Raw genomic sequence first — 26,550 nt, 5'->3', positions numbered from 1 at the left:
AAAGTAGTTATGGTTTATGAATTTAATGCATATTGCTCAGAAACTTTAAAATTAGAATATAAAATACATCACTTAAGCTTCCAGCTATTGTAGAATTTTACTGTTTCACTTTTACTGTTTCATAGAAATGGATGGTAAAAAGTCATATACATGGGAAATCTTAACTTTTCACCTTTTGACTGTTCTTTAAACAAATTCTTACCCTGGTTTCTGTGCTTTTATCCCCATTTCTTTTACATTTCTTTGAGATACTATCCTACTGAGTTTAAATTAGAAAAAAAAAATATTTTCCTTTTATTTTATCCTTTAATGTTTTTCCTCTAAGTGTTTAACTTCTTTCCTATAATATGATTCATTTATTATGAACACGTATAAAAAAATGCAGGTTGGAGCTCTTAGAATCTGTTTGTCGCAAGGATACACCTGGAGATAACTTTGCAGGTTACTGAAAGGTCTACCATTTAACTGAGTAGTATTTTTGATTGCTTTGATTTCAAGAAATCTTATAGAAATCTGATAGACGCTCCTATAAAGAATAAAGACATATAGGAAAGCCAAATAGTTAAAAAAAAATAACCAGAATTTATGTTTCAATTATTGTCTCATCTGAATTCTTATTATTTATTTGTTACATTAAATATTAATTATAATTATACATTGTATGAGCATATAAAAGAATTGTATAATTGCAATGTATACTTATACATTAATTATAATTTTAGCTAAAATACAATACATTCTCCAGTGTTTAAAAGGAGAATGTATATGTATTGAATTAAAACCATGGAACTCTGAAAAAATTATTAATGATCTGACATTTTATTAAATAATTATTATACAAAAATGATAGCCAAAATATTTATTATTGCTTCCTTAAATACACTATTTTGAACTTCTTACCTAAAACATTAAATTCTTGAATCACTGGAAAGGTAAACTGCTTCCCAGAAATATTTAATGTTATCAAAGGAATACTCCATTTTAACATTAACTCCATTAAACTATTACTTTAAAAGGTACATTGTGCTGTCATTATTCATTATAATAAATATCGAATGAGATCAACAAAATAGGATAACTATGTGCTAATATTTTGAACTAACATTTCAAATGCAGATTGACCATTTATTTTATTTAAAGCTTAAACAACAAATGCTTCTTTTTTGCAGAGACAGTTTGTTGTCATTAGATTCTACTGATTTTTTAGAAACAGAGCTGCTCCACACTGAATCCACTGGTCTTGGTTGCCCCCACATGGGACATCAATATTGGTTACCACACGGTCCCTCTCAGCACTGGTGTAGACAGGCAAAGGTATGCACTCTTCAGGGGAATATGGACGATATGCACCCTGTTTAAAAAATTAATTTTGTTTTAACATACAATAATATACTATTTTGAAGCAGATTATTAGATAACCAAAGAAACAAACACAGAACCTCCTAAATAATAACTTACATTTAACATTTTATTATGAAATATTTTAAATACATACATATAATAAGCCCCATCATCCAGCTGAAAAATTATCAATTCATGTTCATAAACAATTGTCAATTGTGTTTCATCTATAACCTCCCAGTAACCTCCAATATTGGATTATTTTGAAGCAAATCCTAGACCTAATAAAAGTTCAACTATAATTATTTAAATACAGATCTAAGTAAATACATACATAAATAAATATAACCACAATACTATCAAACATGAAAAATTTGCAATAATACCTTAATATCATCACATATCTATTTTCCCATTATCCCACAAGTTTTTAAATTTGTTAGAATCATAATTCAAAATAAAGCCAACATTTTGCAATTTGTTGATATGTCTCTTAAGTCTCCTAAGTCTATGGGTTTTCCTCCTTTTTTTCTTGCAATTTGTTTCTTGAAGAAACTACGTCAGAACTTCCCACATTCTGAATTTTGTTGTTTACATTCCCTTGGTAAATACCATTTTTCTCTGGTTCTCTGTATTTCTTATAAATTGGATCTAGAGGTGAGCTTAGATTCAGATTCAATTTTGGTAAAAGTACAGCATAGGTGGTACTGTATACATCTATCAAGAGGCAAGTAATGTCTCGTCTCTTGTTTTGGATGTTTGGAGTCACTGATGACCATTATTTCATTAAAGATTACAGAACTGTAATATCCTAATTCTATTATCCTCTTTTCAATTCTAAGCAGGAATATATCTATAAAGAGATGCTTCACATTAATTTTTTGATTACCGTGAGATCCAAGAAGAGTTCTTATAGAAAGGCTGGATAAAAGTAATCAACTGTCCTTAATTTACCTCTTTTCAAAATAATGAACTAGCTCCCTAAGAACTAATGAGCCTTCCAAAGGTAATCAACTAGTCTTTTTGAAAAAAATAAGTACCATTATTAACTAGTAGGTTTAAACATATTTTATGTGCTTCAATTCACTGCAGTTATTTCTACTGAAGTTCAAATTGTCAATCTTTGGCACATGGGAACTCTTTAGGTTGGCTCCTGAGATTTTCTGATATGTCCCCGTTCATCTTCAGTAGCTTCGTTACCTTCTAGTATATCAAGATGTTACAGGCTCATCTTGTATACTTCCTGCCCCCAAACTCAAATCAGTTATTCCTCTGAAGATCTCTGGTTTCTTTCATGAGAAACGGTATTAAAGAACATAATCTGCATGCTAGAAATAATGATTCTCCTTTGCTAATCATTGCTTTAAGCACAACTTAGAAATATATTTTTTTAAAGAAAAAAAAAATCATGATTCATAATGACATTTCCAATTCAAATTTAGAATTACAGCGTTTTTACTGAATTTGTTTTATTTTCTTCAACTAATGAATTATTGTTACTTGTATTTCAGAGTTGAAATGGAACTTAAAAGATAAGCTAGACCCATCTCAGAATTTTACAAGTGACAAATCAAGAGCCCAAAGACAATTTATATATGTAACCTAGTTAGAAAGTGGCAGAGATGCTACAGATAGCAGAGGTAAACAAGGTTTGGCAATTTATCTCTTTAAAAAGCAAGAAATCACATGAATATTAAAATATAAAGACTGTTATTCTTTTATTTTTCAAAGTAGAAGACAATATAGAAATGAATCATTTTAAGACTCTGGAGCACTTGTGTACACTAATTAGGTTACTTTCTGAACACCGGTTTCCCCATTATAAAAGGGGGATAAATGATACTTGTTTACCTCACAAGATGCTGGAAGAATCAGATGATTTAATAAAGAGCTAAAATAAAAATAGTATTTATCCACATATCTCTATTCCTTTGTACTGCCTCTACATATCTTTTCCTTATGCCCTACTAATTCTCAAATCAACTGGACACCCTCCCTTCCCCAGCTTTTTAGCACCCACTACTGTCTTGGACAGTGCTAGGAATAAAGATAAATAAAAAATATTTTTCTTCATGATACAAATTTAAAACAAAACATTCTATTTTTTAAGTCTAAGTGAGCACTATATGAAATTTCTATTCTTTTCTAATCCTCATTCTCTCCTTCCCCTCCTCTCTCCCTTTCTCTTTCACACACAAAAATGCTTTTCTGACTATTCTGGTGCTTGATATAAATCAGCTGAGTTGTCTTTTGAAAACTCCTTCACTCCTAAACAGAAATATTAACCTGATTTACATATAACAAATTTAATTCTTCATGTAGAATCATTCACCAAATATATAAAAACAGAATCAGCCCTGAATGTTTCTAACTATCTCTAGGTCTGCATTGATGATTCTGTCATTTATTCATCCATTCATTTAATAGCATTTTATGTGCTAATGCTGTACCTAGAATTGTAAAGGCTAGGCATTTTAGTATATACCCAAATATAGAAAATAATAATCTTCTTGAAGATCAAAATTTAGTTTAGGAAGTAAAATATGTACACATCAAACATTTAGAAAATAACTTTTGGAAAAATGAATACTTTAGGAAATCAAAATACAGAAAACACTACTCTGGGATATGTTTAACTAACAAGGGTTCATGGAGAAAATGAATCAAGTTGAGCCTCAGATAAAATACAGGATCTGGAGTAAAGAGAATTTTCAATCATTATCAGTCACTGCCTAATCTCTTCTACTTTTTATTTTTTCCTCCCAATTCTGCTTAAATGGCAAAGCTTTAGGATTTAGAAATTCCTGTGATTTTCATAACTTCTTAGCCATTCCTAAAGTAATAACCTAGTACAGGCTTTCTTCTGGTATTGCCTCTAAATTCTTTAGCAAAAAGCAGACAAGCATTACATATTTGTCAGACTGAAGGGATTTGAATCTGAATGCCTATTCTTAATCTCAGGAAAGGTCTTAAATTATCTTTCTCTGCCAGCTGATATTTTCTTTGCTTAGCATAACTTCTAGGGATAAAAATGAAATAGAAATATCATATTGAAATGTTTTACAATGCTATTCCTTTCTAGTCAGGAGATTTTTCTCTATATCTCTTCATTTTAGTGCCAAGCATTTTTTTTCTTTAAATTAGGAAATTAATGCAGAGTTGATTCTTTGCATATTTGCTATTAATTAACTAGTTTTGTATATATTTCTAACTCCTTCCAAACCTATTTCTGGTTGCAGGTCTTTTGTTTGTTTTAATGTGAGGGTACAATCTTTCTCCCAAAACCTAACATTGGTTAAAGCAAAGCACTACCATTGCTTCTTGATGTTTTATTTGTCACTTCTCACAATTTAAGGGGTAAAGTGGATTACCTTCAGTACAAACTTAAATGAACTTGCTCTTTGGTCACCAATAAATAAATTATAAAATAGTAGCAAAACTAAGTACTTCTGACATTCTCATTATTAGCACAGTGCATTATGCATATAGAAGCTTCAAGAATATTGTTTAACTGAATTGAATTCTTAGGACACAACTTCCTCTTTAACATGCTTATCTTAACAGGCAAAGCATAAGGCTCTGTTCGGTTGAAATATTTGGATGGACTAAAATTTTATCAATGACTATTAACAAGTACACTGAGTGCTCAACTAATGCAAAAAGATATTTTAGAAAAACTTAAAATAATTCACTTTATAATACATGTAAATGAAAGTGTAATTGAAATTTAATAATCAAAGATATGTATTGCAATCTAAACTAGTTAATGTTGTCATATACCACACTAATTAAAATAGAAATTAAAATTAAAATATACACTTATTAAAATAGCTTATTTTAATAAACAGGCTAAAATTTGAAATTTTATACTCATTTTGGCTAATTAGTTTTTCATAGATTAAAACTATTTTATGTGGCCTAGGATCCTGCATAATTGTACTGCTTTCCTAAAGTATCCAAGAAAAGTCTGGATGCCTAACAACAAAATAACTTACTCTGACCCACCCCCATGTCCCAGGGGAAGTGAATTAAAAGTACACATGTTCTAGAAATAGCAAGCAATATGCTAATCTCTGAAAGAAATTAATGCATTTTACAAAGGCAAATGGTGATACTCCATTAGGCAACAGGTATCTCTCAGTAAACAAACCAAAGGCAGCAACAAAACAAAACAAAAAACAAAACCAAAAAACAAAGAAGAAATTACTTAGAGGTTGATTATGTTAACTATTTGGCCAGTTTCAACTTCATTCATTATAAAAAACATATAAGAAAGTAAACCAAAATATGTTTCTCATTCACTTATGCATATACTAATTAGTTTATTCTAACACATACTTTTTGAATGTTTATGAAACAAGTCAAAGAACAATTCTTTTTAGAAAAGGAGATCTAAGGAAATCAGAGTTTTAATGTACATGTAAGTGGCATAATGTTGTAATGCAACTCTGGAAATAATAAATATATCAAAACAGGAAACAAAACAACTTGCTAACAATGAATATTTTGAAACAGTTTGTTCTGCCAAGAATGTCTAGCTACTCTTGAAAATGTATTTTGGTAGAGAAATACTTCCCTCTCTTATTTTTCAGTGATATTATGCTAACAGCACTACTTTCATAATAAGTCCTTGAGAAAAAAACAGGGTCACAATGAAAAGATAATAGTTAAATATTTGTTATTTTTAAACCAGAGTGCCTATAAGGCAGAGTTTTCAGTACATCTCTTCTGATATACATGGTGATAATATTTTAAAGGTGTAAGTATAAAGTAATGGCTGTTTTTGTGTATGGCTTGTGGTATCATTTAGTCCTATTTTCCCAGGGAACAAACTTGTTTCTGAAGCTGACTTGTCCGTTGTGCTCCCTGGTTGGTTTTGGTGGTTTCAGAACTCCTATGTTACAGTGTGGCTGATAAACCCTAATTAGCATTCTTTGCTGGAAAGATGGAAAAAAGGCAAACTCACTCTTTGTGATCTAGACTGGTCGAGATCATAAAGCACTGTTTCTCAAACCATATTACATGGAACACTAGATCCTAAAGGAGGGTAGGGTATAGGTGGTTGAAAAGGTTGTGTGTTAGGTAATCTTTGGGACCTCTCAGAGCTTTTTTTTGTTTTGTTTTTAAAGTTTTTTTTTTTTTTATTGAGATTGTTCACATACCAAACAATTATCCAAAGATCCAAAGTGTACAATCAATTGCCCAGGGTACCATCATACAGTTGTGCATCCATCACCACAATTTTTTTATTCAATTTTTAGAACATTTTCATTACTTCAGAAAAGAAATACAAACAAAAGAAGGAAACTCAAATCTTCCCATACCCCTAACCACTCCCCCTCCATTACTGAGTCATAGTATTGGCATAGTACATTTGTTACTGCTGATGAAAGAACGTTAAAATACTACTACCTGTAGTATATAGTCTGCAATAGCTATATTTTTTCCTATGTGCCCCTCTCTTATTAACTTCCAATTATAGTGCCATACATTTGTTCTAGTTCATGAGAGAGATTTCTAACAGAGATTTGTACAGTTAATCACGGACATTGTCCACCACAAGATTCACTGTTGTATATATTCCCATCTTTTAACCTCCAACTTTCCTTCAGGTGACATACGTGACTCTGAGCTTACCCTTTCCACCACATTAACACACCATTGAGCACTGTTAGTTATTCTCACAATGTACTACCATCACTTCTGTCCATTTCCAAACATTTAAGTTCACCCTAGTTGAACATTCTGCTCATAATAAGCAACTGCTCCACATTCTTTAGTCTCGTTCTATATCCTGGTAACTTGTATTTCATGTCTATGCATTTACATATTAGTTTAGTTCATATCAGTAAGACCCTGCAATATTTGTCCTTATGTGTCTGTTTTATTTCACTCAATATAGTGTTCTCAAGGTTTCTTCATCAACCCATTTTTGTTAAGATGGTTTTGTTCACACACCATACATTCCGTCCTAAGTAAACAACAAATGGTTCCCTGTATAGTCACATATTAATGCATTTGCTGCCATCGCCACTATCTATACAAGGACATCTCCATTTCTTCCACAAAGAAAGAGGAAGAGTCAAAGAAGACAGAGAGACAAAAGAGAAAGAAAAAAGAGAGAGGGAATAAAAAAAAAAAAAAACAGCTAGGAAGCACCAAAAGGAAAGATAGCATTAAACTAAAGTAGAATAAAGAGTCAGACATCACCACCAATGCCAAGAGTCCCATACCCTTCCCCCATGTTCCCCCACCCATATGCATTTAGCTTTGGTATATTGCCTTTATTACATTAAAGGAAGCATAATACAATGTTTCTGTTAATTATAGTCTCTAGTTTGCATTGAATGCATTTTCCCCCCAATCCCACCCTATTTTTAACACTTTGCAATGTTGACATTCATTTGTTCTACATCATGTAAAAATGTATTTGTACCTTTTATCACAATCGTTGACACATCCTAGGTTTCACTGAGTTATACAGTCCCGGTCTCTATCTTTGCTTTTTCCTTCTGGTGTCCACATGCTCCTAACCTTCCTCTTTCAACCATAATCACAGTCTTCTTTGTTCAGTGTATTTACATTGCTGTGCTACTATCTCCCAAAATTGTGTTCCAAACCTTTCTCTCCTGTCTTTTCCTTTTGGTCTGTAGTGCTCCCTTTAGTGTTTCCTGTAAAGCAGGTGTCTTATTCACAAACTCTGTCATTGTCTGTTTGTCAGAGAATATTTTAAGCTCTCCCTCATATTTGAAGGACAGTTTTGCTGGATATAGGATTCTTGGTTGGTGGTTTTTCTTTTTCAGTATCTTAAATATATCACCCCATTTCTTTCTTGCCTCCATGGTTTCTATTGAGAAATCCACACATAGTCTTATCAAGCTTCCTTTGTATGTAATAGATCGTTTTTTTCTTGCTGCTTTCAGGATTCTCTCTTTATCTTTGATGTTTGATAATCTGATCTTGAAGTGTCTTGGTGTAGGCCTATTCAGATCTATTCTGTTTGGGGTACACTGAGCTTCCTGGATCTGTAATTTTATGTCTTTCATAAGAGATGGGAAATTTTCATTGATTATTTCCTCTATTATTGCTTCTGCACCTTTTCCCTTCTTTTGACACATACATTCCTGCATTTTCTGTAGTTATTCAGTTCCTGGAGATGTTGCTCATATTTTTCCATTCTTTTCTCTATCTGTTATTTTGTGTTAGGCTTTCAGGTGTCTTGTTCTCCAGTTCCTGGGTGTTTTCTTCTGCCTCTTGGGATTTAAGGTTGTATGTCTCCATTGTATCTTTCATCTCTTGTGTTGTGCCTTTCATTTCCATAGATTTTGCCAGTTGTTCTTTTGAACTTTCGACTTCTACCTTATGTTCACCCAGTGTTTTCATTATATGCTTCATCTCTTTTGCCATATCTTCCCTAAACTTTTTGAATTGATTTAGTATTTGTTGTTTAAATTCCTTTATCTCAGTTGAAGTGTAAGTTTGTTCCCCTGACTGGGCCATAACTTTGTTTTCCTTAGTGTAGGTTGTAGTTTTCTGTTGTCTAGGCATCTGGTTTCCTTGGTTACCCCAATCACGTTCTCCCAGACCAGAAGGGGCTCAGGTCTAGAAGGAGGCAATAGTATCCTTTTCCTTGAGGGTGTCTTCGATTGATACACCCTGCAACACCTCACGTCACTGTGCTTTTCTGCCCAGCAGGTGGCGCCTGTAGCTCCAGACTGGTGTAAGGAGGTGTGGCCCATGAATGTTTTCCCCCAGGCTCTGGGGTCTAGTTCTGAATGGAAGGTGGGTAGTAGAGCTTGGCCCCACCTCTTCCTCTTAGGGAACATACACCCCCTGGGGAAAGGTCATTTAGATTCGAACAGTCTCTCTGCCTGTGCTATCTCCACCTGTGTCTGGGTCAGAGTGCTGGGAACTGAAAATGGTTGACACTTTCTCCACTGAGCCGAAAAAGGAGCAGAAATCCCCCCTTCAGGGTCAAGTCTGTGTCCACCCTCAGCTTCACCCATCAGCCTGAGACAGCACGCAGTCCTCTGGGCTCTCCCTCCCTCTCAGAGAGGTCCTCTGGCTCTCCAAGGTCAGTTGTCACCAGAAGCCTCTGTCTGCTTTTTGGGGATTTTAGCTTGAATTGAGCAGTCCATGCTTGTTAATTAAAACCCCAGCTGGAGCTCAGCTGAGCTATATTTGCTTGCTCAGTGTGCTGCTCTCTAGCAACGAGAGGCTTTGAAGTTTGGGCCGCTGTGGGGGGAGGGGTTCTCGGCTCGGGTCTGCAGTTTTTACTTACAGATTTTATGCTGTGATCTTGGGCATTCCCCCCAATTCAGGTTGGTGTATGATGAGTGGACAGTCATGTTTGTCCCTCTACAGTTATTCCAGATTATTTACTAGTTGTTCCTGGTTGTTTACTAGTTGTTCCAGGGGGACTAACTAGCTTCCACTCCTCTCTATGCCATCATCTTAGCTCCCCTCCTCTCTCAGAGCTTTTAATATTATCAAATACATCATGAATTTTTGATGAAAGGAAATACTGTGTTTTTTAAAAATTTATTTGTTTACTGAGCAATTTCGCAGAGAGTATTTTTGGAATAACGCATTGAACACATTTTGGGAAATTCTTTGAGAAAGCCAGTGCTTTTCTGAGTAAAATCTCCTAAAGAAATACTAATTTGGACCTATATTAACTTAACTGACAGTACTGGGCTAGAACTGGAAAAACATTATGAATCTGCATCAAGACTGAATGAATAAGTAAATAGTGTGAGTGTACATTATAATACTTTAGTGCACATAGAAAGATAAATAGGAACAGTAGGAAATATTTCACCAGCTTTTTTTTTTTAAGCAGGTAGAAAGTTTATTAAGTACACATGTGAGAAGAGCATGCAGGTCCTCTTGCAAGAGGAAAGAAGCAAGAGATGCATGACACCGTGGGAAGGGTTTGCTTTTAAAGATTTTTGTTCCTTTTATAATTTTTATCATAGATTTTACTACCCTCCCCTTCTTCCTCCTTTGTTGATGCTTGATCTTAGATGACTCACTTAGGAGGGATTTGTTGGCCCCAGGTTTCTCCAGCATTTTATTTATTTTTAATTCTCCTTGAGCATTCCTAATTCAATTTTATTAATTGACAAGGTGCATTGCATTTAAAATAGAAGCAATGATAAGCACTTTCTCCTGCCCACCTATAAAATTCTTAGAATTTGTTGCTCATATACTTTAAGTATCACCATATATTAAAACAATGTCAAAGAGCAGAGTGCTAATTTTCATCTTTCCCGGCCCGCCACCGCTGTGGAACCATAACTCCTGTAAGTAAATCCTATTAAACTCATGCCTGATACCATGCCTGGCATGTTCTTGGTTCTGGGGCTAAGCTGGGTCGTGACAATTGGCAAGCACAGCCAGAAGGATCAAACAGCTGCTGACCATAATGGACATGATTTATATAGGAAGGGAGAGTCCATGGAGGGAATCCCACATTGGCCCATACTGCCCATGTGGGGAGGGGTGGCTGCCCTCCTGGGCGAATGCGGACCACCACGAGAGTATGGGGATGCCCTGAAAACTCCGGTGGAGGTGCATAAGTCTTTTGCAAAGATAGCATGCCGTTTGCAAGAGAAAGTAAAACTAGAGAGAAATATGTGCCTTGCCCAGGCTGAAATGAAGGATTCTGACTGATTGCTTGCTCCAAGTGGACAATCAGCTAGAGACTCTGGCATGCAGATATTCAGGAGTCAAAGGCCATAAGTTATCTTGTACTAGAGTCTGGAGAATTTCAACTATTCCAGGATAGGATCCCAAAACGTGCTACCCCATAGATTCCTCCCTGGAGGAGGAAGAATGGGAAACCTTTGACTGAATTAAAAAAAAAAAACTGGAAAGATTTTAGTTATGAGCCTACGAGAAAAACACAACATATAAAACAACTGGGCCACAATATGGTTTAAAATCAGGAGAGAAATGGCTCTATGGAAAGAACATGGTATTATAATTAGAATTGTTCTGAAAAAGGGTAGAAATGGGGTGAAATGATGTATATTCAATCTTGTATTTGCCATTCTCAAAAGTATTTCTGTATCTCTGTTTCTTGTGACTAACTTTCTGCTTATGCCTTGTCCGCCTGTTCCATGTATTGTTGTCTTGGTCTGCCTGTTTAATGTATATTCTTATAGCTCTGGATGGTAATAATAAATCAACAAAAATACTTAGCGCTCTATTTGAATTGCTTAAAAATAAATAAGCACTTTACATATATATTAGCATTCCTGGAGTCCCAAAAGAAAAAAAGAAGAAAAAAACACCCTTTTTGCAGCAGGGTTCAAAGCTTTAGTTCTGTAATTACTGTTATCAAACCTGGCCATTAAAAAGAAACTGCCCCTGCAATTTCCCTAAGGCAGTAGAAGGCTGCCAGAGGGCTGCCTTTGGAAAGGCAAAGACCTTTCCCAATTGTCCGAATCACAGTTTTAAGTGAAATAGATCTAATAATTGGAAATAATTAAAAGTAGGGCATAGAAATTCCCAAATCCCACCACTCTGATTAAAACTTTTAAATCCAAGTTCAACAAGATAAGCCTCTTTCTTTCAGTCTCACCTATCCCTGCCACCAAGACCTAAGCACCTAAAGGCAGCTATGGGGAAAGGGCAGGGTGCAGAGAGATGGGAGAGGTGTAGTTTAAACAAGATAACACAACCATATACACTGTAGTCCTGAACATTGCTGGTTTAATACAAGAAATTAGTACCCAATTGTGTCAATATCATTTTGTATTGGGTCTTGCTAATTTTTTTTTAGTATTTCCCTAGGAAAATCACACCAGCCGGCATAAGCCTTCTCCTGGGGAGGCCAATTATGGACTTTTACTGTGCTTCTCCAAGGCTGTGTACATAGCCTGACCATGTGCCATGATCTCATGGCAAAGGACTTGGCTAAGTGGAAAAGTCCCCACAAATGTAACTCTATTTCAGTAACCACTAACTGTCTTTAAGGTGCCATGATTCCTCCGGTGCCGCAAATGCCAAAGCAACTAATGGCTTTCTTGGAGTGGTTGGGGTATTGGAGACCTTTGTTCCTCACTTAACCCAAATGTTAAAACATTTGTATGTGTTGACTAGGAAAGGCTATCCTTGAGAATGGAACACCTCTTAATAGGCTGCATTTAAAAAGGCAAAAAGGGCAATAGCACAGGCACAAGCACTGGGGGGCAGAGATCCAGACCTGCCCTGTGAATTGTATGCAACCAGCACTAATATTGGCTTTGGGTGGGGCTGTGGCAGTGGCAACGTTCTAAACAAATGCTCCTTGGCTTTGGTCACCAATATGGAAACGGGCAGAACTGAGATACAGCCCCCTAAAAGAAAAAGCAATTGTGTGCTGCATATAATTCCTTATTGCAAGTGGAGGGACTGATGCAAAGATGCCCAATTACCTTAAAGACGGCCACCCCTATTCAGGGGTGGATTACTAACACAGCTTCTAAGCCACACTCTGGCAGTGCCCAGTTGAGCACACTGGCCAGGTGGAGAGCCTACTTGCTACAGCGCAGTGTTTTCAATACCAGCCCTCTGAATGCAGAAATGCAGGAGATTCTCAGGCAGTGTCCTATACAGAGGATTCAACAGCTAAAGTTGCTGCACCTAAGGCAGCTGTTGAAATAATGAGAACTGTGGAAAGATATCTGGGATGCCCACCAACGACGAAAAGTAACCATTGCCAGCAGCTAGTGAACATCACTGAAGAGTGCCTTTCGTGCTCCCTGCATCAACCATGTAGGCTGCCACACCGGACGGGACATGTGGACTATATCGGTACCCTTCTGTTCTCAAGGTATGCTTTTACTACTGTGGGCACGGCTGCAGAACTTTCGTTAGCTTTCCTGGTGGGGAAGGGAAACCAGTGGCCACCATCAGCTGTTTGGAAAGGGTGTGTGTTCTTTATGGCATACCTATGCAAACAGATAGTGATGGGGGACCCCCTTCACTGAACAAATGACCCAAGCATGGACTATGGACTATAAAATCTCTACAGCAAAAGGTTTTATCAGGCCCTGGTGAACCACACACAGATAACCACACCCAAGTCTGAACACCACACCCAGAGCTGCAGCCCCAGATCCTATAGAAATGCTAACAGTGGGAGTAATGCAAGCATTGAGAATCCAAGCTAGAGGGCCGGCCACTTTAAAGCCTAAGCAGGGAAATAGTAATAATTTGTTGTTGCCTGTGCCTCAGACCATACAAAACGGGGAAAGCGAGATCAACTGGCCTTGGTGCTGGCCTATGCAGCTGCACTGGTTAGGAATTCTAAGTCCCTGGGGAATAGGAGTTACCCAAAATATTGTAATAAAATCTAAATGCCCGTTAAAATCTTTATCACCAATCTGGGGCCTCCTATTCCCATGGGAACCTTATGTACGACTATGTGGACCCGTTTTATGCCCAGATTAACAATTAACGTAACAGTAAAGGGCTCTCAAAATTTGCAAAGGGAGACTATCTGGTATTTAAAACCTCCCCACAATATTCCTCTGCCTAGTACCTTGCTGTCAACTAATGAAACTCTCGTGTGTATATTTTTACCTCTTACTGTTCCCATAAACATTTTTCTTTTAGCCTAGCAAACACCTTCCTGCAGTGGGCCTCAGCAGTAACTCATGCCCACAATTGAACCCAATGTTGGGTTCGCATGGACTTGCCACCTTTAGGTGCTACCGGCCATCCCTGGACTGTGACCCCTGTGAATTGGAGTGCTTGGAATGTGCTACTGGCCTGGCAGAAGTCAGCAATTATCAGTAGTCTCCTTGTCTAAATGGCTTAATTCCCTTTCTTGACCATGGCAGCATCTCTTTTTGAAATTGTTATCTCTGTCGGGGGGGACTTCTAGTGTTCTGTTGTCTATGGATGCAATGTCCGTCCTGTAGTCAACGTTGTCCATTACTAGGCAGTGAATTGTGGGGACACAGGACCCGGGCCCCCTCCCCTCCATAGTGATTTCACAAAGCTGCCTACTTGACCAGGACAAACTTTCAAAGTCATAAGACCTCCCCAGGGGAGGAAAAAATGTATTGTTAACAAAGCATTGAAACTCCCCTGCCTGGATCACTGATGATAACAGAGCTCCACACCCCTGTGTCACAAAACCCTGCCAAAACTCTTTTCTCACACCCTCCTTGTCGTAACCTTTTATAAACCACTCCCTGACACCCCCTGCTTTAGAGCGCTAACTTCCATCTTTCCCAGCCTGCCGCTGCCGTGGAATCATAACTCCTGTAAGTAAGTCCTATTAAACTCATGTCTGATTCTGGGAAAAAAAAAAAAAAAAAAAAAAAATATATATATATATATATATATATGCCAAAGAAGTTCCTCAATCTTATGCAACCTAAAATGTTTTGTGTAAAATAGAGGTGCCATCGACCTCACAGCACTGCTGTGTAAGTGACTGGGTTGGTCAGCATGTTCCTGATGAATGAGGCTAATTGGGGCTGTTGAGTGTCAAGTACCATTGTTGAAATATTTTTTGAAAAAATATCCCAACCTAAAATAGTTTAGTCACCAAAGTTCTGAACTTGCTATTTACATTGTTATTTCATTCAAGCTCACAAAAGGATTCTGAATTTCTGCAATAAAGCAGCTGCAGGAATAAATGTGCAAAAGTAATTCTTTTTACTGGTTTATAATATATTGATGTTGATGCTTCCCTCGATTTTCTGCTGGTTCCTGCCCACCACCACTCCCCACCCCCCAGTAAAAGTGCATTAAAATGTTGATGTTCATTTTTTCCCCCACAAAATCCTATAAACTTAGTAAAAATACACACTACAGCTGCCCTAAAAAAATGCCTTCTTGAACAAAACAATGCTAAAACCAATCAGATAATGGAGAGTTCAATAGTTGATACAGGCTCAGCAAACTCTTTCTGTAAAGGACCAGGTAATACAGATCTTAGACTTTGTGGGCCACATGGTCTCTGTCACAACTACTCAACTCAGCCATTGTAGCCTGAAAAGCAGACAACATGTACACAAATGGGCATGGCTGTTTTCCAACAAAATTTTATTTATGGACACTAAAATTTGAATTTCAAATAATTTTCAAATCACAAAATATTATTATTCTGATTTTTTCAACTGTTGAAACTATAAAAGTCATTCTTAGCTCATGGGCTGTACAAAAACAGGTAGCACATTGGATACGGCCCACAGACCATAGTTTGCCAATCCATGGTTGATACTGTTAGGGTGGCTCAGTCTTAGGCCTGAGGTTTAAAGGAGACACCTGGGTTTGAATCTTAGTTTCTCCATTTTATAATTATCTTGGGCTATATAACAAGATCTTAACAAGCAGTCTTTTAGGCCTCAGTTTTCTTAGTTTAAAATAGAGATAATAATTCCTATTTCAAAAATTGTTGCAAGGCTTAAGTATCTTCTATTTTAAACACTTTACACGGTGCTTGGCGTATAACCAGTACAAATAAATGCAGATTATTATTTTTCAACTAGTTCTATCATTGTGGGACCCAAAAACAAGTCACTTAACATACCTGATTCTCAGTATCTTCATTAGCAAAACAGAGAGAAAACCTATTCTACGAAATTCACAAGGTTGCAGAGAAAGGTAAGTATAATAGTATTTCACCCTGTGCCAATCTATCATCTACCTTCCCACTGCTGAACTGATTTTCCAAAACTAAAATTTCTCCTGTTCTAAATTCCTAATAGCTTCCTACTGCCCATTAGACATTCTAAACTCTTCAGGCATGGCTACACGGTTTGTCACACTTTGTCTTGGCCTTCCTTTCTGACCACATCCCCTACCACTCTTCCATATGAACCATATACTCCAGATGTACTATACTTGGAGTTTTCAGATTAGCCTAGGCCCTTTCATACCTCCATACATTTATACATATACTATAGCTTCTATCTGGAATGCCTTTCCCCCCACCTTTTTTGAATTTTCCCTTAAACTCTTCTAACTCATAGTTCAAAAGAAGCTCTCTCTTCTATGAGGTCAGTTGGCTTTCCCTCATCTGCCCTCCCATGGTAGAGTTGAGTCCTCTCTTCTCTGCCAAAGCACTTTATGTTAACCTCTATAATTGCAATTATAACTCTGAACTATAAAAATTTATTTACTTATTTGTTCCCCCAATGAACAGCAAACTCTTTGATGAGAGAATTGATTTATCTTTGTAACTCCAGTGCTCAGCAAAATAATTGGTGAAGAGGAACTGTAAGTATTTGATAATGATTAAAAACACTTAGTAAACTATAAAGCACTACATAAGACAAGATAATTACTACACCATTGTGAAAACAATTAAAAATATGTACACTTTGGATGGATTGTATGGTATATGAATACATCTCAATTAAATTGGTTTTTAAAAAAAGACAAAAAAATTTTAAAATATTGGTAACAGGATATAATAGACTTATGTGTAAGGCACAGTGCTAAGTACTTTAAACAAAGGAACTTATTTAATCCTTAACATGGTCCTATAAAAAATATCTCCATTTGCAGATGAGAAACCTGGCTCAGTGAGGTTTGACAATTTGCTCCAAATCACACAGATCATAAGTTTGGGAGATGAGACTGGGAATTAGATTTGTAGGACTCCAAAATTTTATGTTCCAAACCATTAGCAATATGCCTCATATTCTTCCTTCTTAAGTGACAAGAGAGATAGTCTACAGAAGTAGGATTATATTGAAAGAGGAAACTCATTGTAAAAGAAGGAGCGGAAAAGGGAGGTGGGGATGCCACCCCAAATCCTTCAATTACATGTTGTGAAAAAAAGGAGAAATCCCTTAGGTAAAATGCTAAAAATTCATTTTACTTTTAGCTATCTCTTCTATAGGTAAATATCCTAATTCATTTTATTCTCCTTACATGAACTATTTTTCAACTACAGTATTTTTAGCTTTCTATTCAGATCCTGATTTTTAAAGTATGGTGAATAAAATTGGATGGAAATTATAATAAATGAAGTAAAATATCATGAAAAGATCAATTTCTAATCTTGTAATGTCACACTGAATTTCATACAGACCAGTAACAGACTGGCTTTGTCCACAACAGCAGTACATGCCTTATTTGCATTCAGTTTGTGGTCAGTTATGTGGGTACTAAGCCAGGTCATTTTCTTCTATATTTATGCCTAGGCAGTTATTTTCCATGCTCTTTTTTTTTTTCTTCTGAGGTTTCTACTTACGTGAACTACGCTTGTACTTGTCCTACTTCCCCCTGCTCCATCCGATCAAGGTTATTTTATGGATTTCAATTTTGTGTGACCAAGAACTAGCACTCTACATAATTAGATTAATTTGAATTCATCTCTGTCATCACAACATTACATATTTTTATATAACGCTTGATAAAGTTCAACCTTGACTTTCAACCTATACTTTTCAACCTATAACTTTCAATTTGGTTCACATACATAAGATCAAAATATGGGTATTTCATAATTTACTAGCTTTTAATAGAAATTTCTTATAGAAGTTAATAGCCAGATTGAAAAAAACAAAGATTCTTTCAACCTCTTTCCCCTTCTCCAACACATCACTCTAATGTCAAAGCAAGTGAAGCTGATGAGGAAACACATACAGGGATTTCACAGAAATGTATGCTCTTTTGGGTATGAAGGATGCATTTTTTATCTCTCTGAGCAATGACTGCTAATTATTGTTATAGCTTTATTAGCTTATTTTTAAATATTTCAATGTGCTTTTTTATGGTGACTGAAGAATTCAGTGCATTACTGTTTAGCAGTGAGAAAATCCATATTTTTTAAAATAAGTGACACCTAAAATCCATGAAATAGTTTTGTTGGTCATCAGATATAGGTTCAAAACTTTAAAATTTGTTCACATATATTCACAATTGAATTCATTGTTAAGAAAAATGATGTTTCATCTATAACTGTGCCCTATTTTAATTATTGAAAGTTCTTTCAATTATTGAATGTTTTAAAAAGGGAAAAGTTAACCAAATAGGTCTTTGTCAAGATTATTTTCTTCATCTGCCTATCACCAGCAAAGTGGTGAGGTACAATATAAAGCCAGACCTGCATTAACATCTTGATCCTGTATCTTTCTGGGTCTGTAACTGAGGCGAAGTCATCTAATTTGTATGAGCATACATATCCTCATTTGAAAATGGGAAGACTAATACCTTGCAGGGTTGCTCTAAGGAGTAAATAAGGGAAAATATATAAAACATATAGTACATTGTTGAAATAATAGGAATTCAATATGTGGTAGCTCTTATTATTATCATTAAAGGCTTTTTCTTACAAGTCTATAAATTATTTTGAACTTAAAAACTGTAGTTTTCTTTCCATAACAAGATTTTAAAATTTCCTATACATCTTAAAAATTATAATAAATAAGTAGAATAAAGGATTTGGTTGTAAAAGTTATTCAAATACAGGAAAGATGAGAAAGGAAACAAAAATATATGGACCAAAAATATCCTATTGAAAAGATACAACAGGAAAGTGAATTGTGAAATTAAAACTTGTACCTGTTAAAAATATATTACCTGTGGAATCCAGCCCATAAAGCAAGGAAGAACTGAAGACACACTAGGAGAATCATGCTGATTTTCAGAAAGTCGATTTCCATCAAAACTGCATCCTTCCAATAATAAGCCACTGATCTACCATGGAAACACATAAATCATTAAAATAAGTATTAAAGAGCAAAAGCAACATTTTCCGTTGTGACTATGTATTCCAAATAATATGAAAAAAAAGATTATGGTAATTGATCTGAGAATAAGGAGATGAGACTTGAACCAATGTTACTATGAACTTCTTTTAGACCAAATTCTCCTTTTTAGAAAATGTTTTAGAAAAAAATACTTACAAATGCCAACAGTTTCATAACTGTAGGTGCCTTGGCATTAGATTAATAGAAATATAATGGCAAGAGCCAAAACTTTATTCTTTTCTCCAGGAGAGGGAAAGAAAAGGATAATTAGAGAACAGGCATGTTTTTCCTGCTTGGAATTCTGATATTTTTTAAAGAAGAAAACAAAGTTCACAAGTTTTATGCAAAAACTTAACGGGTCATGCAGAGCTGAAAGAATAAAAAAGGAGAAAGAGAACCATCTTCTCTACATTAATCTTTGTGTAAAATCTAAGATATTCTGAAAATGTAAATATAGTTCTTTTGGTATTATTAAATCCAAATTTCTTTAAAAGTTTATTGTTTTATGGTGTTCATGGAGGCAGCAATCATGATTTGCAATGCGTGGAGGTGACCTAAGGGTACATAGACTGAGGAACAGAATGATGAACTGTGGCATATGCATACAATGGAATTTTGAGCAACTCAAGAAGGAGTGAAGCTGTGAGACACAACGAGGTGAATGGATCCTGTAAACAGTATTTGAGTGAAGTATGCCAGAAATAAAGTCAGGCACTATAATGCCTCGCCAATATGGACCAACTACAGTATGTAAACTCAGAATCAAATCTTAGAACATAGCCTAACATGGACTAGATTATTGTAATGGTCCCTAGAATGTAAGCTCTTACGGCAGTCAACTCTATTCCTGAATTGTAATGCCTATCTCTAAACTTTGAGATGCTGATCCCTTAGTGTATGACCTGATTGGTCTCTGGAACAATGTGTATCTCTGAGACACCTGAAACTCAGAGCTAGAGCTTGGCAGATATGAATGTCAGTATTAGTGCATACAGCAACTGTTAAAAAAAAGCTGACAAAGAGCCCAGACTTCAATTAGTGATATGAATGAAGCAGATCTGGTTAAGACTAGGGCAAAGTGGGTCAAAGGGTAAAGGTCGAAACTGTGCTTTAAAACTTCAACTTCTATGTGAGACCAAGGGAAGAGATGTCTATTTGGTGCAGGATCTATCTTTTCTAAACAGTGTAACTCTACAGTTGGTTTGTTCAAACACCACGATTGCATGAAGCTTTGAATAGGAAGTGAGATACGGTGGGTTGGTAATAGGTTAGAGTGAAATAGTGACACATCCCAAAGTAATTTGGGCAGAGAATAAAAAACACATTTACAGCCCCTCCCCGCCCCTTGCCGAGAGATGGGGGAAGGTGCAGAAGTGTTGGACTTCCTCACCTGGACTGGTGTTGATGTTGTCACAAACACTGAGATTGGTGGTTTGATGTGCCAAACCCTCTATCATGGAACTTGCCCTTGTGGGACTCGTTACTGCAAAGGAGAGGCTAGCCTTGCATATAATTGTGCCTAAGAGTCTCCCCGAGTACCTCTTTGTTCCTCAGATGTGGCCCTCTCTCTCTTTAACTGAGCCACCTCGGCAGGTGAACTCACTGCCCTCCCCTCTACGTGGGACCTGACTCCCAGGGGTGTAAATCTCCCTGGCAACGCAGGATATGACTTCCGGGGATGAATCTGGACCCAGCATCATGGGATTCCATCGTGGGATTGAGAATATCTTCTTGACCAAAAGAGGGATGCAAGATGAGACAAAATACTTTCAGTGGCTGAGAGATTTCAAATGGAGCTGAGAGGTCACTCTGGTGGACATTCTTATGCATTATATAGATAACACCTCTTAGGTTTTAATGTGGTGGAATAGCTAGAAGTAAATACTTGAAACTACCAAACTCCAATCCAGTAGTCTGGACTCCTGAAGACAATTGTATAATAATGTAGATTACAAGGGGTGACAGTGTAATTGTGAAGGCCTTGTGGATCACACTCCCTTTGTCTAGTGTGTGGATGGATGGGTAGAAAAGTGGGGACAAAAACTAAATGACAAATAGGGTGGGATGGGGGGGATAGTTTGGGTGTTCTTTCTTTACTTTTATTTTTTATTCTTATTCTGATTCTTTCTGATGTAAGGAAAATGTTCAGAAACAGATTGTGGTGATGAATGCATACCTATATGATTGTACTGGATGACTGTATGGTATGTGAATATATTTCAATAAAACTGAATTAAAAAAAAAAGTCCATTGTTTTAGCTTCTGCAGTGTTAATCTACCTTTGGCTTTACCTAAAGGCAACAGATATAGTTGGTATTTTGTATTCTTAGCTCTTTCAACATTTTTCCTTTACAGAAACGTCTATATTGTCAAAATCTGAACTTGATACAAAATGTAAACAATCTTATAAATATTATACAGTACCTTTAACTTTTAACATATTAAATGAACTACAGAATTTTAGAGTCAAGGGGACACTTTAAGCTGAAAGGGTTAACAGAGTTTTTAGATATATTACAATTAGGGAATAGTATAGGTACTAGGAGAATATGCATTAACAAATTGTTTTGAATAGCTATTTCATTACTCTAATTATAAACTTGATATTGCACAGAAAAAGTTTACCAACATTTTCATTAGTGAAAAAGCTGGGATAAAAACAGTACTGAATACTTAAGTTCAATATTCTTTCTACTGTACCACTGAAGTGATATACAGATCACCTCAAGAGTTTCTGAGATATTTTGGCTTTGAAGGATGTAAGTTAAAATATAGAGAGTGCCTGCTAATTTCAGTGCTAGATCCAAGCAAGATAATTATTCTTAGGCCACTCTGAAAGACTTTATCAAATTTTGTGTTTCACTAATCTGTATAAAAATTTGCAAGGTAGACCCACATTGATAGGGCTGAAACTTGACTGTGTCACACACATATACTAAGATAAAAACTCATTACCTTCTTCTTCTAACCCAGGGTGTGGGGATGAAACTATTCTCTGGGGCCTCATTTCAATAATCGTTACTATTGACCTTGTAGTTGTCTAATCAGACACCTGGGATACATTCTTGGCTCCTTCTCCCTAATTTCTCACATGCCATCAGTTATATCTTCTGAATTTGTCCTTTTCACTTCACACCCTCTATTACCATCCCTAATCTGTACAATATCAGTTCTGGCCCCAAGTACCAAATAGCTTCCTAACTGATTTCCTTGACTCTGGTCTTGTATCTTCTACCCACTCTTTACATTGCGGCCAAATCATTCTTTCAAAATTACAAATCTCATCATATCATTCTCTTGCTTAAAATCTTTCAAAAGCTTTCCACTACCCTGAGGATAATGTCCAAACATAACTTAAAATGATCTTTTGTGATCTGTCCACTGCCCACCTCTCTAGTGTCCGTTTTCTTTTATATGCTATAGTGTAATCCAACCTTACTGAGTTTCATTTGGGGCCTTGAATGCCCATCTTCTTTCACTTCTGGACCTCTGCACATATTCTTTCTGCTTCAAACACTTCTTTCTTAATGGTATTTTCGGCTCTTGCTTTTTCCGCAGACCTCACCTTAAATTTTATTTCCTTGGGGATTACTGTCTTGACTCTTATAAACCATGTTCTCGTATTTTCCTTACTTCCCCCATTATTATACTTTTTGTTAATTGTAATTAACTGTTTAATATAATAATTTTAATGACTGTCTTTCCTATAGCTCTTCCCCAACAGGTAGTAAGCTAAAAGAATATGTTTGTATCATAGTGCATAGCACATAGTATATTTTAAAATACATATTTGTTGAATGAATAAATGAAGAAATGAATGTCACAAAGAATATTATACTTTGCATAATAAAATGGTCTCTTATTCTATCTTTAGAAAGATTGACTACTTCTTAATATCTTAAATTGTTTTAAAGCTAAGTAAGTTTTGAACATACTAGATCTCAATAAAGCTCTGTTGAATTAATAAAAAATTATAAACATTTGCTGCATTCTTAATAACTCAACACTCCTGTATTTTCAATATTTGACTTTACACATTTTTAGAAGTATAAACCTGAAATCTAAGATTCATTTTACTTGAGAAATAATCATAAATCTTTTTAAAGTCATATACATATAATCTTTGGCATTTGTGGAATTTAGAATAAAGACATTCTTATTTTGAAAATGAAAGAATAAAAATGTCAAAAAGCAATGCCCTATTATTTATATAATTTCAGAAAATATGGTAGTAAGTAAAACAATTTTTATTAGAGAAAAGAAATTTGTTTGAGTAAAATAAAATTTCAGATAGCAGGTTATTCTCAGTTATGAAAGTTTTTCTATGTGAGAGTATATTATCTATGTTCCGTATCTCTTCACTGGGTTAAATTTGAACATTCACAATGACAATCAAGGATTAAGCATAAACTATTAAATGGTAAAAAAAACTTAGGCAAATATTTTAATGCTAGCTAACATCAGAGATTATATTATTGGCGTTCCAATGAATGATAAAAATGGGCAACTGTGATTTCATTAATGTCCGCTGATTAGAAACTACATATTAAAATACAGTAAAAGGTCATATGCTTTTAGAATAAGGAAAACATGATGCAACTTCTAAGATTTTATATTCTGGGGAGATGAAAGTAGCAATAAGGTAATTTGTTTTGTTAATATTAAAAGAAGCAAAATTAATACAATAATAATTTACCATTTATTTTAAAAAATTAACCTAGGTTTCCTAAACTTATAACTACTGAAGCTGTTTGCTTTGAGTCAAGAGGGAGCTGTTAACAATTTTCTAAAAATACTTTACTTTTTGCAACAGCTTTATTGAGATGTAATTCATGTACTACAAAATTCAGTCAATTACATTGCAGAATTCCATGATTTCTAGTACAATTACATGAGTTATGCAACCAGCACCATAATCAATTTTAGAACATTTTCATCTCTCCCAGAAGAAACCCTGTAGTCTACAGTTATCACCCTCCTAACTTTCCAATAGTCCCTGCCCTAGGCAATCACTAATCTGTAACTGTAGATTTGCCATCTCCTGGATATTTCATTTTATATAAATGGAATAATATAATCTGGGGTATTTTGTGGCTGGCTTCTTTCACTTAGCATAATGTTTTTAAGGTTCATTCATGTTGCAGTGCTTCATTACCTTTTATGGTCAAGTAATATTACATTATATGTATATATAAATTTTGTTTATGTACTCATCACTTGATGGATGTATGGGTTTGCTGCAGTTTGCTAATGCTGTCATTATGCAAAATATGAGAAATGGATTGGCCTTTATAAGGGGGATATATGAGGTTATAAATTTACAATTCTGAAGCCATAAAAGTGTCCAAACTAAGGCATCAACAATAGGATATCTTCACTGAAGAACAGCTGATGGTGTCCAGAAAGCCTGTTAGCTAGGAAGGCACATGGCTGGTGTCTGCTCTGGGGTTCTGGTTTCAAAATGGCTTTTTCCAAAATGTCTCTGGGCTTGTCTCTCTTAGCTTCTCTGGAGCTAACTCTGGGCTAGCATCTCCAAAGCAGTCAGCTCCCAAGTGTCTCTCCAAAAGTCTTTCTCAGCTGCAGCATGAGCAGGGAGCTCCTTCTGTCTGTTAGCCCTTATAGGTCTCCAGTGATTTAATTAAGACCCACACTGAATGGGCGGGATAACACATCCATGGAAATAATCTAATCAAAGGTATGACCTACAGTTGGGTGAGTCACATCTCCATGGAAACACTCAATCAAAAGTTTCCACCTGACAAGAATGGGTTAAAAGATGATGCTTTTTTGGGGGGGACATAATAGAAGCAAATGGGCATAGGGTTGTTTCCCCTTTTTTGGCCACTATAAATAATGCTATTATGAACAATTCATGTACAAATTTTTCCATGGGTGTATGTTTTCATTTCTTTAGGGTATACCAAGGATTAGAATTACTGGATCAAATGGTAACTCTATGTTTAACTTTTTGAGTAACCACCAGACTGTTTTCTAAAGTAATGGCACAATTTTACAATCACACCAACAATGCATGAAGGTTCCAATTTCTTCACATCCTTATTAACACCTGGTATTATCTGTCTTTTTTATTGCAGCCATCTTAGTGGATGTGGAGTGGTATCTCATTGTGGTTTTGGCATTTCTCTGATGACAATGATGTAGGCTATCTTTTCATGTGTTTATTAACCACCTGTATATCTTTTTTGAAGAAATGTCGATTCATATGCTGTTTTAGTTTCCTCATTGCTAAAGCAAATGCCATGCAATGGGTTGGCTCACAGTTTTGAGGTTAAGAGAAGTCCAAAGTCAAGGGGTCATCAAAGTGATACTTTCTTCCAGAAGACTGTGGCATTCTGGGGCTGGCTGCCAGTGACCCCCGGTCCTTGCCTTTTCTGTCACATGGCAATGCACGTGGCAGCCTCTCCTAGCTTCTCCCTTCTTTTCTTGGGTCTGCTGACATTCAGCTACTGGTTGTTCTCACTGGCTTTCTTTCTCTCTGTGATCTACCCTATAAGGCCTTCAATAATAGGATTAAGACCCAACCTGATTCAGCTGGGCCACACCTTAACCGAAGTAACCTCATCAGAAGGTCCTATTTATAAGGATCCACCATCCACAGGAATGGATTAAGTTTAAGAACATGTTTTTATGGGGAACATAGCTCCAAACCACCACATAAGCTTCGCCCATTTATTAAGTGGCCAAGATGGGGAAATTTTCTGAAGAATGATCTTAGAGTGGAAATTGCTATTGTTTTTGTCTGCCTGGAACCCAGGCTCCCTTATTGTGACAGCTTCCTGATTCCCTTGGGGGATTTACTCCTCCACTGGTGCAGTATTGATGAGACTGTCAAAGTGCCCAGTCCTTAACGAAGGGAAGCAGGGATCCAATCAATGGTAGGCCAATCAAACTTCTCTGGGAACATGAAATCTTGCATGAAATGGAGCTGACTCATTTTTATGGTGATGCTGAAAAGACTACTCTTTAGTTCTTGCCAGCAGAAAGAACTTAGATTCCCAGATGCTTATCCTTTTTGAAGCTGGCTTCTTCAGCTTTTCCTTCGAGTTTTGAGTAACTCCACATCTTACAATAAATTCTTTTTTTTTTCTTAAATTGTCTAGTCAATTTCTCTTAACTGTAACCCAATAGTCCTAATTGATTCCAAGTTTCTCAGACTGTTAATCACAACGTTTCTAAGACTATTATTATCTACCCTTTCTGTTGAGGCATGAATCAGAAGTGTCACATGCTGTCAGGAATTAGAGCTGAGAACTAACGATGGGAAGTAAAAATGAAGGATAAAACTTCTGTGGGCAGAAATCAAGAGCCTGTATGAAGAAGGCAGGAAAGATCTCAATTTCAGGAACGGGAAAGGGTAATAATACACACGCCCACAGAACTTGTACACATGTGTATACACAATGTGCCTCACACTGGGCCCAGAACATAATAGGCGCTCAATAGGTACTGGATAGGTGTGGATGAGTGAATGATTGAATCA

The 26,550-nt window shown here is 36.0% G+C and overlaps 1 protein-coding gene across 1 annotated transcript in view; it reads right to left on the bottom strand.

The window, feature by feature from the left end:
* Positions 1-670: 670 nt before the first annotated feature.
* The window catches only part of DYNC2H1 (dynein cytoplasmic 2 heavy chain 1), a 419,160-nt gene continuing 393,280 nt past the window's right edge, over positions 671-26,550 (bottom strand). The window contains exons 88-89 of the mRNA XM_037841237.1: positions 18,880-18,996; positions 671-1,351 (exon numbers count right to left, since the gene is read on the bottom strand). Of these exons, the coding sequence (XP_037697165.1) occupies positions 1,193-1,351; positions 18,880-18,996 (276 nt within the window). The 3' untranslated portion in view covers positions 671-1,192. The remainder of the gene's footprint in view (positions 1,352-18,879; positions 18,997-26,550) is intronic.

This window comes from Choloepus didactylus, chromosome 6, assembly GCF_015220235.1.
Source record: "Choloepus didactylus isolate mChoDid1 chromosome 6, mChoDid1.pri, whole genome shotgun sequence".
Classification (NCBI taxonomy): Eukaryota; Metazoa; Chordata; class Mammalia; order Pilosa; family Megalonychidae; genus Choloepus; species Choloepus didactylus.
Note: the sequence above shows the minus strand (reverse complement) of the source record. Positions and strands in the feature narration are given on the sequence as shown.